Raw genomic sequence first — 12,187 nt, 5'->3', positions numbered from 1 at the left:
ATTGTCTACTGAAGTTAGGGAGTTGTAAAACATGTGTGTGAGAGTTAATGTATGCTTTAGCAAATCAAAGGATCGCTATTGGTTGTTGCCACACCAAAATACAAAACCTTTCTTCAATAAAAAAGTTAATGGCAAAGCAAGTAATGAAAAATTTCTAACAAATCTACAATAAACATTGGCTAGTCCTAACCTAAAAATGAGAGGACTTCATGCACATTTTTGGGTGTAGGCTGTGCATTAATAGCCTCAATTTTACATGGGCCACTTGTATTCCTTTAGTGGACACAATATGACCAAAATATTCAATTTTTGTTTGAAAGAAAGTACTCATTTTAGGGCTAGCAAAAAGATGATTTTGGTTTAGTAAACTAAAGACTAAAGATAAATAATGTTCATGAAAACAATGATATCATAAAGAAAGGAAATAACACAATGTTGAAAATTTAGAAATATTTGATGCATCATCGTGCTGAAAGTGGCAGGTGTGTTCGTAAGACTGAAGGGCATTACCAAAAATTTATAATGGCCAAATTGCATCCTAAAGGCAGTTTTATAAAGGTCAAGCGTAGCCAAATTGGATTCAGGTGTAAATATACTTTGCCATCAAAGGGCTGGCCATTAACAATGATTTTATCTTATATTATCTTTGGCATCTTAGTTATATGTAAAAAAAATATTTTCATTGGAAAAACTGTAGTTTAGCATCTTTGTATGGGAAAACTGTAGTCTAGGTCTTTATATTGATGCGAAGCTCGCTTTTTGCTTCATATCGTGGGTTTATCTTTCTGCTGTAGTCCTTAAGAGATTCTGATATTGGATGCTTCACGGGCTTAACCTACTACCAACAAAGTCATTCATGGAGTCTCCACTCTGACCTACTCAGACATAAGGTCACTCTGAGCTGCTGTGTTGGTTATCAAGCCCTGCATTTCTTGATTGTGCAGGCTGAGATGGATCGGTTTGCAGAAGATGGGTCATTGGATGACAGTGTTGAATCTTCTCTGTCACTATCTAGCTGCAATAAAAGAAGTCCAACTGGGCATGGTATGGATGTTAGTAAGGGTTTATGACTGTACTTTATTCAAACCTTTCTTACTGATTTGAGTATGGGCAAGATAAATGATTCCATGATTTGAAATGTGATGTTATATGCATCAATCATTTAAAAATATGTGAATTTCTGGTTTACAGGTTTTTTATTTTCAGCGGTTACTTCTCTTCAAGCAAGCACTAGTAAAGTCATATCGTGTCATTTCTCATCGGATGGCAAGCTTCTTGCTACTGCTGGTCACGACAAAAAGGTTGATTTTGCTGATCTATGATTGCAAGATGCCTCACCAGCATGTTTAATCACCTAGATTGAATGGATAAAAAGTTCATGGTTTATGCTGTGTTCAGGCTGTTTTGTGGAACATGGATACCATGAAATTAAAAAGTACGCTTGAGGAGCACAATTGCTTGATTACTGATGTGCGATTTTGTCCAAATTCAAGGCGCCTTGCTACATCATCTTTTGACAAAACTGTTAGAGTCTGGGATGCTGAAAATGTGAGTGCATTCACTATATTACATATATTATAATTGTTATGCATCGCCGATTAAATTGCTCTACCATATGATGGATTTGCAGCCAAAATATTCTATACGAAGCTTCACTGGCCATCGAGGATCAGTCATGTCACTGGATTTTCACCCTATGAATGATGATCTTCTTTGCTCTTGTGATGGAGAAAATGAGATACGGTATTGGAGTGCCAATCAGGGTGCTTGTACAAGAATGTTCCAGGTGAGGGTGGGTTCATGTTTTTGGAAATGTTCTTCGGAGGTTGATCATAGTTCTACAGCTTGCTATTAGTATCTTGATAGTTACAGATGCAATCTCTGTGTGAATCAGGGAGGCATAAATCAAGTCAGATTTCAACCTAGGGTTGGGAGACTTTTGGCAGCTGCTGCTGAGAATGTCGTCTCTATATTTGATGTTGAATCTGAAACTCGGGTACATTCATTGCAGGTAGTAAAACTTAATTTGAAACCCTTCATCCTCCCTCCTGAATGCTAGTGTGCATCATTGTCTTCTGTGTAGTTGTCTTGCGTTTAAAGAAGTTGTGTGCTTTTTCTTCCAGTAAATAAGTCACTGTCCCTGTCCCTATCCTTATTGGTCAACCTGTTGATGTCATTCAAATGCAGAGCATTGGCATCCCTCAACAAGATTGTCTTTTAAATGCCAGGGAATGACAGAGAAGTGTGTGCGAAGTCCTAGAATGGTGTTACTTTTAGTTCAGAGCTGTCACTTCTGTGTTGGGAAATATGGCTTAAATAGGGTCATAGCAACATAGGGCGGCAGTTTTCTAGCTTCTAGTGCTAGTGCACCTTGTGTTGGTACTGCCTAAGTCATGCCTCATGTTAGAGTCCCCTTCTCATAGTGACAAGGTATGATAATTTTTGTCTGTTCTGTTCCCATCCTATTTTTGTGAATAAGTTATTCTTGGCTCTCAAATGAGAGAGCCTTACTCAATTAGACACTTTTGTTTTCACATCTAACTTGGATGATACTTGGGGCATCAGTAGTTGTAACTATAGTTGAACAAAATGCAGTTCTTGGCCTTGGAAACAAATTCTCATTTCTTGCCCTTTGTAGAATATAAAACACGTTTGTGCTTTTCCTAGGGTCAGAACCCTCATCCACAAAACAAATAGTTATGGTGAATGTAATTCAATTTCATTGATTATGATTGAACGTGCAATTATGCCTACATTGCTATGGGGGATTAATGTTCACATAAAGTGTGATTTATCATTTGGAAAACTTTGAGCATGATTCACAAGTCACTATGCGAATGATAAATAATGGACTTTCTATTGTGGAGAATTTATTGTGTCTCCCAGTACGTGTTATTTTCTAATTATTGGATAAACTCAGGAAAAATCAACTTTTAGGCATTATTCTTTTTGATTTGTTTTGTTAAATAATAGTGACTCTTTAACACAATGATAAGATAAAGGGAGTGGTGGGAATGACTTATTCAAGTTCTATCGATTATGACATTAGGCTTGAAAGAGCTATTGTGGATTTGTAGAAAACGATTTTATCCTTCAAAATTGCTTGTAATGTGCTTAGATTCATTACTTGTAAAGATGGCCAATATGATGTCAAATGACCTTTTTATTGGAAAAAGAAATATGGTCATGGGTGATGCTTGATGACTTCTTAGGATCATTTTAAAAAAAAATTTGAAAGTTACTTTGTTTCTCAATCCAAAGTTTGGACTAGGAAGATATGCTAGGGTTTGTGTTGAGAAGATGCATAATGTATGAACATAACTAAAACAAAATAACTTAGACAAAAATACAAAATGAAAAACTTGGAAGGATGAAGATGAAAATAAATGAAAAATCTATATCAAATGAAAAGAATAGATATATACAATGGTTATGGTTAGAGGAGTCCAATAATTGATGTTTCTTGTGGGAGTGGATTGAAGGAGGTGTTGGAGTGCATTGTATATCAAAGATGGATCCCAGGTGCAATAACCATTGGAGCAAAGGATAATGTAGGAAAGTTGTAAAAACTCAAAAACAAGTTGCTATATATGCAAATATAGATCAAATTGATGCAAAAAAGTGTTGGAAAATTTGAAATGCAGTATTTGACTGTATGGATGATATGGTAGTATTTAGGATGTTCTAATGAGTAGTCAGCAATAGCAACATGCAAGCTATTGGGATGAGATCAGTCCTCCTCCTTGGATAAGGTGGTAATAACTTGATTAATCAATAATTATAGCAAGTAAATAAACCACATAGATTGAAATGTACACTTTACTACTTTAGTCTTGGACAATGGAGAACTTGTTGGCCCAAAATTGGCACATCGGTATTTTTTTATTTTCAATTGCAAATGGATGGAGTACATCTGAGATTTTCTTATCTCCTTTGCTAATCCAAGTGCTACTTGTTGTTATAAATGACTAGCAAAGCCGTCAAACCAATTTCTCTCTTGGTTTGCTCAAGGATTGGCCTTCACCTTGCTCCTTATGAGACAAATTAAGTTTGAAACTTGAGATTGGTTGGTTGGTCAAACTCTAATTTCTACTTGCAAATTAGTATTTATAGTAGAGATTAACAAAAATCTCCATTTTTGATGACTCAAATGGTTAGATTTTACTGAGATAACTTGAGAAATAGTTGGAGGATGAGAGAGAATGATGCAGAGATAGAAAGTTTAGAGTTCTATCACGAAAAAGTCTGAAATTCTGTTGTTGCCTTGCCCAAACAGCCATGGGAGTCATCGCCTGTTGCTCAAGACTCTCCAAACTGCCGCTGCTACCCCCTCTTCTCGCAGTCACTTGCATGTGGGAAGCCTTGGGTTGCTGTCACTTGGTCCTAGAGAGTTCCAATTGGTGTCGCTTGTTGTAGATCAAGTTTGTGGTGGTTGTAATTCACCTTAGATACATCTTTTCCCTCTAATAGCCTTCTCCCAACTTGCATAGGCAAGTTTTGCAATATGCAGCATTTTCTATTTTTCAACATTATCTAGCTTATTAAATTATTTTTTAGAGGATATTGATTTTAAATATTAATTTAATAATTAATCCAATGCAAAAAAAAAACTTCCAATCAATAATTAAATTGGTTAGACCAATTGGTTTCCCAAATATCCATGAGTAATTATTGATCCTTAAGGAGGCATTAATTAATTAATTAATGACTAGTTAGGCCAAAAGCTAACATCGGGTACCACATTGTACCTATCGGGCATAACTTATTACAACTTTTGCCTTTGGCACCAATTGATATCTTGGGGTCTTGGGTTCGACATTGTGAAATAATTATTTTGCACCTCACATGTGCAGGTCACATTTGCATGTTTGATGAACTTTTAATCAAATGTTAAGCAAAGACTTAAAAAATTTCATGTCCTCGTGATAGTGATGTTAATGTAGTAGTCCATCACGAGGTTGTGATGAGTAGGGTAGCAATTGGAAACTCTTTGATAGGGACTAGAGTGGTTGCAAAGGGGCTTGAAGTGATGTCAACAACAGTTGAAAGCAAACGTAGGTCATGTCATGGTCATGGTAGTAATTGGTGATGATGGGCCAATTGGAGAGGATGGGGATGCAAAAGGGTGCAAGTGACCCAAGCACACTTGTGCATTGAGTCTTGGGGGTGTTTAACGAGCTCAATGAAAGGTTTAATATTTAATGCACCTTTTTGAGCTTAACATGGATGTGAGTTGTACTATGTGAGGAGCGTAGATGACTTATTTTAGATGAGTAAAGCAAATAAATGGAAGCTAGAGTATGAGTAATGCACCTTTTTAAGCTTAACATGGATGTGAGTTGTACTTTGAGAGGAGTGTAGATGACTTAGTTTAGATGAGTAAAGCAAACAAATGGAAGCTATAGTATGAATATATTGAAAAATTTCAAATACACCAAGGAAAAATAGATAATGCTAGCCTTCAAAATTAGTTCATTTTTATTGCCATCCATTAGGTTGTTTGGAATCGAATATACATGCATGTATACAGACATATGTGTATATGTATCCGTGTGAATATATATTTCTAGATAGTTTGGTCATCCCATTGGTTGGAACTCAACTCTCAAACAAATGTTGGGATGGGTTGTCTCAAAAACAAAGGGTTAAACGTGATTACTAGAAATCATCTACTTGGCCATTGCGTGTGTTTGTCTATAATCTATGCAATCTATCATTATGGCATATATTTGGTTTTTCTTGTCCCCTTGTGGGCTAAATCTGAAAGTAATTCATTTAGCTTGATGTTTGTGGAGTTCTTACGGAAAACTGAGTGACACAAGAAAGGTGTTGGATTTGTGGCCATGCTGCAGGTTTTCTCTCCTAAGTCTCATGGTTATTGTAAAGGTTTGTCGAAGGGACATAACCATGGACTAAAATGTTAGCTACTTTGTGTACTATCCCTTGCACAAATGCGTTTGGAAATTGGATTATTATGGTACAAGATTGGATTTTTGTGTATTTTCAAGGCTTGCTTTTGGCATGCGTGCCTGCAAATGCATTGATTGCTTCTTGGGGAAAAGTTTTCTTTTTGTATTAAGTGGACTAGCAGATTTGGTGCAGTGGGCATTTCCTTTTATCAAGAGAGCTTGCACTTGAGTAAACTATTTGACCATCCATTTGCTCTTATCGTACCGTGGAAGGTATACATTTTAGCCAGCAAAGGCATATCTATGGTAGTGGATGTACTCACACACCAGGGAAATGTTACGACTTTCCCTCAGGCTTAGCATATCATTTTCACGATTATCAACCTTTCTGCACTACTATTCATAATATCCTTCAGCCTTATTTAGTGGTACCTAATTTGAATTTTGAAGATAAGCTAAAAGATTGGAGCATTCCATAAAATGGTAAAGGTTATCCTTTACATGGAATGAATGCTAAGAAAATGTATTTATTGCTGCAGCATCCATCTTGGATTTCAGAGCATTGAAATGCACTTTGGAATTATACATATTCATTGGTGCAATAGCATGGTTGTTTGTAAAAAATATGTAACAAATTGGCTCTTAAAAGTGTGCCCTTTTTTCTCTAGAGATGTATGCTTGGACCTGTTCCTTTGGGCTCATTGCTTCTGACATATAAGATCTCTCTAGCCACTTGTCATAGATGTGGAGCTTCGCAAGAGACCTTTCCCCACATTTTTTGGACATTTTCTTGTTCTTAGGACGAGGCATGTGACAATTATCTTGTGATGGAATAAATTGTTGTGCTTTAGCCACAAGGCCAGGCACTCTTGTGAGACATAAAGAGATTGGCGGTTCACCCATAGCTCGATGTTTGTTAGAAAAAGAGCACCCAACCACTTCAACAACTTTAAAGTGCATTATACTTTGGCTGCATAAACTTGGAACTGGCCCTTGAAAGAAGACTCTCTTGCACTTGGCCAAATCTAGAAAAATCAATTAATTTAAACTCACTGAAAGGCAGAAAGGTAATGCTAAGCTCTATTTTGAATTATGTTCAAGAAAACATGCAAAGTCAGACAGCAAGATAGGTCTGTGTGTCCAATGGATGGAGTCAAATCCTGAGTTTTACATGATTATTATTGCCTAAATGCCAGTTTTTTTGATGCCATGCAAACATGGGGTACATATGATGTAGTGCTTACACTATCATACCGTGATTTTTTGTGGTAGGTGTGGAGACGCTTCACAACTTTAAAGATAGGGGTTTATAAATAATGATACTAATAGATATCGAGTGTGCGTCTCACTTATTTTCGTGATTTTGAAATGTGACAATGCATGGGCTGTATGCAATCATGTTGATTGGGAGGGCAAAATTCTGGATGTGATCTAAGGAAGTGAAGTCTAAAGCTGTTTTTATAGGCTAGGATGGAAAGAGATATTGCCAAGCTGGCTGCTGCCAGCCAACCTAGTTGCACCACGTCAGATTTGCCATGTGGCAGTTTGATGATCAGTTACCATTGCCTTCTGTGTCCAAGTGCCATGTGGCAGTTTGATCAGCCACCTTTGCCTTCTGTGTCCAATTGTCCACTGCTGTTGTCTGGTTGTCTGCCTGCCATGTTATCAGCTGTCATGACAGGACTAGCAGCTTCTTTACAGTTTGGGACTGCTAACATGGCTGTTTGCTAATCAACCTGATCCCATGAGGACAACTTGCCGTATTTCCATTCCTGTTGGGTCCACCTGTTATGCTGCTACTAGACCGTTTGTATGCCTGCTGTGCATTGTCATGCATTGTCTGCCACAGCCTCTGGCAGCTGCTGATCAAACTCCACTGCTAGTAACCTTGGCTCTTCCCTAGGGGATTTCTGTGGATAGTACTTGCCCAATACTCCCCTCGCTGATAAGAGGCCCATAAACACCTCAGCAAGGACCAGCTGTTCTAGGTTATGGTATTGGTCTGTCTCTCAATCTCTAGGGGAAGGCAGTAGAGGTGTTAGCTTCATGCCAAAAAGATAGAATGAGACATTCAAAAGTGTCCGATGAATGCGAGATTGTGGCTCATACAGTCGTTTGAGAAAGACCATACTTGCTTGAAAACGTTCCCACTAAAGATCAAGTAGTTTAGTTATACCATGATCAGTCTCAGGAGGAATTAGTGTACATTTTGCCACTTGGAAGATAGCATTGCTCTATGAATGCCTGCTTTCTGAGAGACTGTCTTAGGAGGAATTAGTGTACATTTTGGCACTTGGAAGATAGCATTGTTCTATGAATACCTGCTTTCTGAGAGACTTATCATAATCTGTGGAGAGCTCTTTTTGAAGGGAAGATATTGTAGCAGACTTGCACTCTCCTGGGTGTTGGGCATGGACTTCTGGATGCTTATATACTTGTCCTCTTACTTTTGGACGAGCAGCTTCATTGCTAGTGCCTAGGCCCCAGTCCCAACATGAGCGTCTTGGACTTGGGGCCTTCATTGTGATGACTTGCAGGGTGATATGGCATTGTGTGGTAAAGTAATAACAGGCCTTCAACAAGTTTTAGGCAATCTAAATTGCTGTGCTGTTAGCCTAGTTGAATGCTACCTCTCACACACACGTCCTATATAAAGAAATATGCAGGTATAACTACTTCTGAGCAGTCCATGCTTATCTTGAATGTTTGCATGCTTCTGGTGTTTGTAATACTAAATAACTTAACTAAAGCAGCCTGTTATCAGGGCTTGCATTCATCAAGCTTGTGCAGCTTTGTTTGAACATGTTGGAATGAATTGCTAACAGTATAGGCTTTGCAGGTCCTATTTAAAGTTTTGGTTACAATCTCAGTAATGCCTGTGTCTTTCATGATACAGAGACACACGAAGCCTGTACATTCGGTATGCTGGGATGCTACTGGGGACCTAGTTGCTTCTGTAAGTGAAGACTCGGTACGGGTTTGGTCTCTTGGATCTGGGGGTGACGGTGAATGTGTGCACGAATTGAGCTGCAATGGCAATAAATTCCACTCCTGTGTCTTCCATCCAACTTACCCACAGCTTCTTGTTATTGGTTGTTATCAGGTACTGACCAAGTGTTATGATGGTCCTGGTTTTGAGCATGTAGTGTTATTATGTGGCTGGCTTATATTTTTGTTGCTTCTATTACAGTCACTGGAGTTATGGCATATGCAAGAGAAAAAGAGCATGACAGTGACTGCTCATGATGGTCTTATAGCTGCACTGGCTCAGTCACCAGTCACTGGCATGGTTGCTTCTGCAAGCCATGATAAACATGTTAAATTGTGGAAATAGTGTTCCTTATTATGTTGTATCATAGTGTTGGCTGTTTTGGATTGGGTGATAGTATATTGAGAAAATGCAGTGTTGTGAATGTGAAATCAATGACCAGACATTGTAGCTTTGTATATTCAGCTGAGAAAGAAAAGCGTATGTATATTGGCTTGAGGCTCTAGATCATTGAAAGCCTGAATCCATCGAGGTTAAAGAGTTGTCTTGTTGGGTTGGGTCAGCATAATTATGGCATCAGAATGTGTAAGTGTTTGATCCTTGTATAAGCCATCATTTTTGGGTATATATATATATATATATATATCACAGCGAGAGAGAGAGAGAGAGAGAGAGAGAGAGAGAGAGAGAGAGAGAGAGAGCATGTTGTTGAAAGAATAGCCCTTATCTTGGAATAGCCCTTATCTTGGAATGCGAGTCCACAATGATGCCTCTCGTGATCCTGATATTCCAATAGCCCAACCAGTGGAAGAATTGAAAGATGGATGTTTCTAGTTATAAGGTTTTTTTTCCGAACTTCGAAAGATGCATTAATGATGTATATGCAAGTTTTGAAGTCATGCACCCATGCACACATCTACATGCTCAAATCATTTGGGTACAACCACATTGGCCTTTGTATTTAGAAGTCTCATTAGAGTTCCAAATGTGAATTGGAAGATTGAAGAGTCTTTTGAAAGAGGTAAGACTGTCTGAACTAAATGTTTGAAAGGCACATCGTAATTATAATTCAAGCTCAAGAAAATTATCAAAACTTTGTAAGCTCAACAATAAATCTTCACGGTTTCATAGGGCCCATGAATTTATTGGTCGCTTAAGTGTCCACCTCTGATCATATGCTTCAAGTGTCAAATGTTGCAAGGCACCCTAATTTTGAGCATTGATCTACCTTGCTCACTTGGGGTTTGGGGGTTGGCATCCTAGTTCTCCTCAATCTTATTGTGTAGTGGCTATTTCTTGGAATGTTTCCTACAATACATGTTTTATATGTGGGTAATGGTCGGTTGGATCGAGTGGGTGTTATGACTCAATTTGTAAAAGTTTAGGATTAGTTGATCTCCAACATTATTTGTACATAAGTAATGCTGTTATCATCTTGAATAATGCAAGTATTGAGCACTAATACCATCTAAATCATTCTCCATCTAGCGTCTATTTAGATCATCATTGAAGGTTTATAAGAGTGTACAAAGGGATAGAGCTTTCAATCATTAGATCTATTAATTTACTAAACTGATTGAACTTTTTATTCACTTTTGTTTTTTGTTGTGTTTTCTATTATCACTTGTTGCATTGTGTTTCTTACATGGTATCCAATGTGAGGTGCTATAAGTAATAGCTTAATGAAAGCAAAGTCAACTTTTGTAGTCAAAGAAAAAAACTAGAATTGATAATTAATATCCTCAGCCAAATGGTGGTGAATTTCATGGAATAAACTATATTTTGTGAAAGTTGTTTCTAGTGTAAACCTTAACCCATATTAGTCTTGGTTACAATTTTAGGGATTTGGTGTTAAACTAGTTGCAACATTGGATCCAGATAATTGCAAACTAGAAATGCTCAAGTTTCATTGAGATGCCAATATGAGAGATGAAACTAAGCTAGGGTTGAAAACCTAGAGAATTAGCTTACAAAAGAGAATTGTTGGAGAAGCAATTGAGATATTTTTTAAGCTTGATTGTTTATTTGCACGATCAGATAGTAAGGGTTGGGATAGCAAAAATGATAGAAGAGTTTGCTAAGAGATGCATTTGAGTTTTGCTCTGAAGTATGATGGCTTGGTCATAGCATTGAATGAATAGGTTGGAATTTTCGCTTTTACATTTGTAGAGTGCCATGTAACTAGAGGAGGAGTTGTTGCTTAAGAGTTGTGATTGAGGAAAATACAATTATTGAGGAAAGAGTGGTTACATGGTTAGGGAATGTAGAGAGAGAGATGTGAAAAGAATGATACTAAAAGGTCTTCCAAAGGCAAAGGTTGCATAAACATTGTCGAAGCTTACTTAGAGTTGCTCATAGTAATTAATGACTCAACCCGTACTTCAAAGGTGGATAAATATTGGCTGTTGGATAGTGGAGCTTACATGATTGTAAGAAAGAAAGGTATAGTTCTCTAAGGTCTTTAAGAGAACCCATCATTGTTGGCATTCAAGAATATTGCAAGACACATAGTTGAAGGCACATGCACCATGTCATTCCTAATTCTATATGGGAGTTTGATTAATTTTAGATGTATTTATCTTAGAGCAAGAAGAATTAGTTATCCATAGCCTTGATTATAGATTATGGTAGAGAAATTTGTTTTTGATAATATGGGAGTAGGGATTCTTGTTGGAAATGTTGTCAACAAGGAATGAGATGAGAACTTACAATAACATCGTAACTTTGACAACCACCATTGGGAAAGCTAACGATAAGCTTTGGCTTTATATGCACATTCCAAATAATAAAAGGACTAAGCTAGAAGGCAAGAGCATGAAATGTATCTTTCTTGAGTACCACTAAGAACTTAAAGGATATCTCAACTAAATGATTATGAGGCTAAGAAGGTAATTACCAATTGTGATGTGCTTGTGGGATAGCTACATGCAATGTAGGAAAAATGGTCCTCTATGTTATCATTAGTTGAAGAAATAACACACCTTGTGCTTACACCAAATGTTGCTAAGTTATGTTAAGCGAGGGAAAGGGGATACCTTAGATTATGAAGTTCCTCAACCACAATATCTTGCTTTGGTGCTACAAGGGAGGTTGCTTCTTATATGTAGCTCCAACACTCAAGGGGCTACCTATTTCCAATGGACTTCGAAGGTCAACAAGGATAGAGGATCATGAAGAGATTTTGAATACATTGTCAATATGTCAATCTTAGTTGAGATAATGCAAGTAAAGGACTTTGCAAGTTAAGATGAAGCTATGGATAATCCAATATAGAAAGCTACCACACATT

The 12,187-nt window shown here is 37.5% G+C and overlaps 1 protein-coding gene across 1 annotated transcript; it reads left to right on the top strand.

Annotated features, from left to right (window-relative positions):
• Positions 1-731: 731 nt before the first annotated feature.
• LOC148040040 (transcriptional corepressor LEUNIG-like) lies at positions 732-9,450 on the top strand. Its single transcript, XM_087696324.1, has 7 exons — positions 732-1,044; positions 1,192-1,301; positions 1,399-1,548; positions 1,631-1,786; positions 1,895-2,011; positions 8,806-9,012; positions 9,100-9,450. Exons 1-7 carry the CDS (start codon positions 951-953, stop codon positions 9,241-9,243), a joined length of 978 nt encoding a protein of 325 aa, XP_087552450.1. The 5' UTR covers positions 732-950; the 3' UTR covers positions 9,244-9,450.
• Positions 9,451-12,187: the final 2,737 nt, after the last annotated feature.

The sequence above is a fragment of the Lygodium microphyllum genome, chromosome 2, assembly GCF_053477565.2.
Source record: "Lygodium microphyllum isolate KBCC chromosome 2, Lygodium_microphyllum_v1.1.10, whole genome shotgun sequence".
NCBI classification, from domain to species: Eukaryota; Viridiplantae; Streptophyta; class Polypodiopsida; order Schizaeales; family Lygodiaceae; genus Lygodium; species Lygodium microphyllum.
Note: the sequence above shows the minus strand (reverse complement) of the source record. Positions and strands in the feature narration are given on the sequence as shown.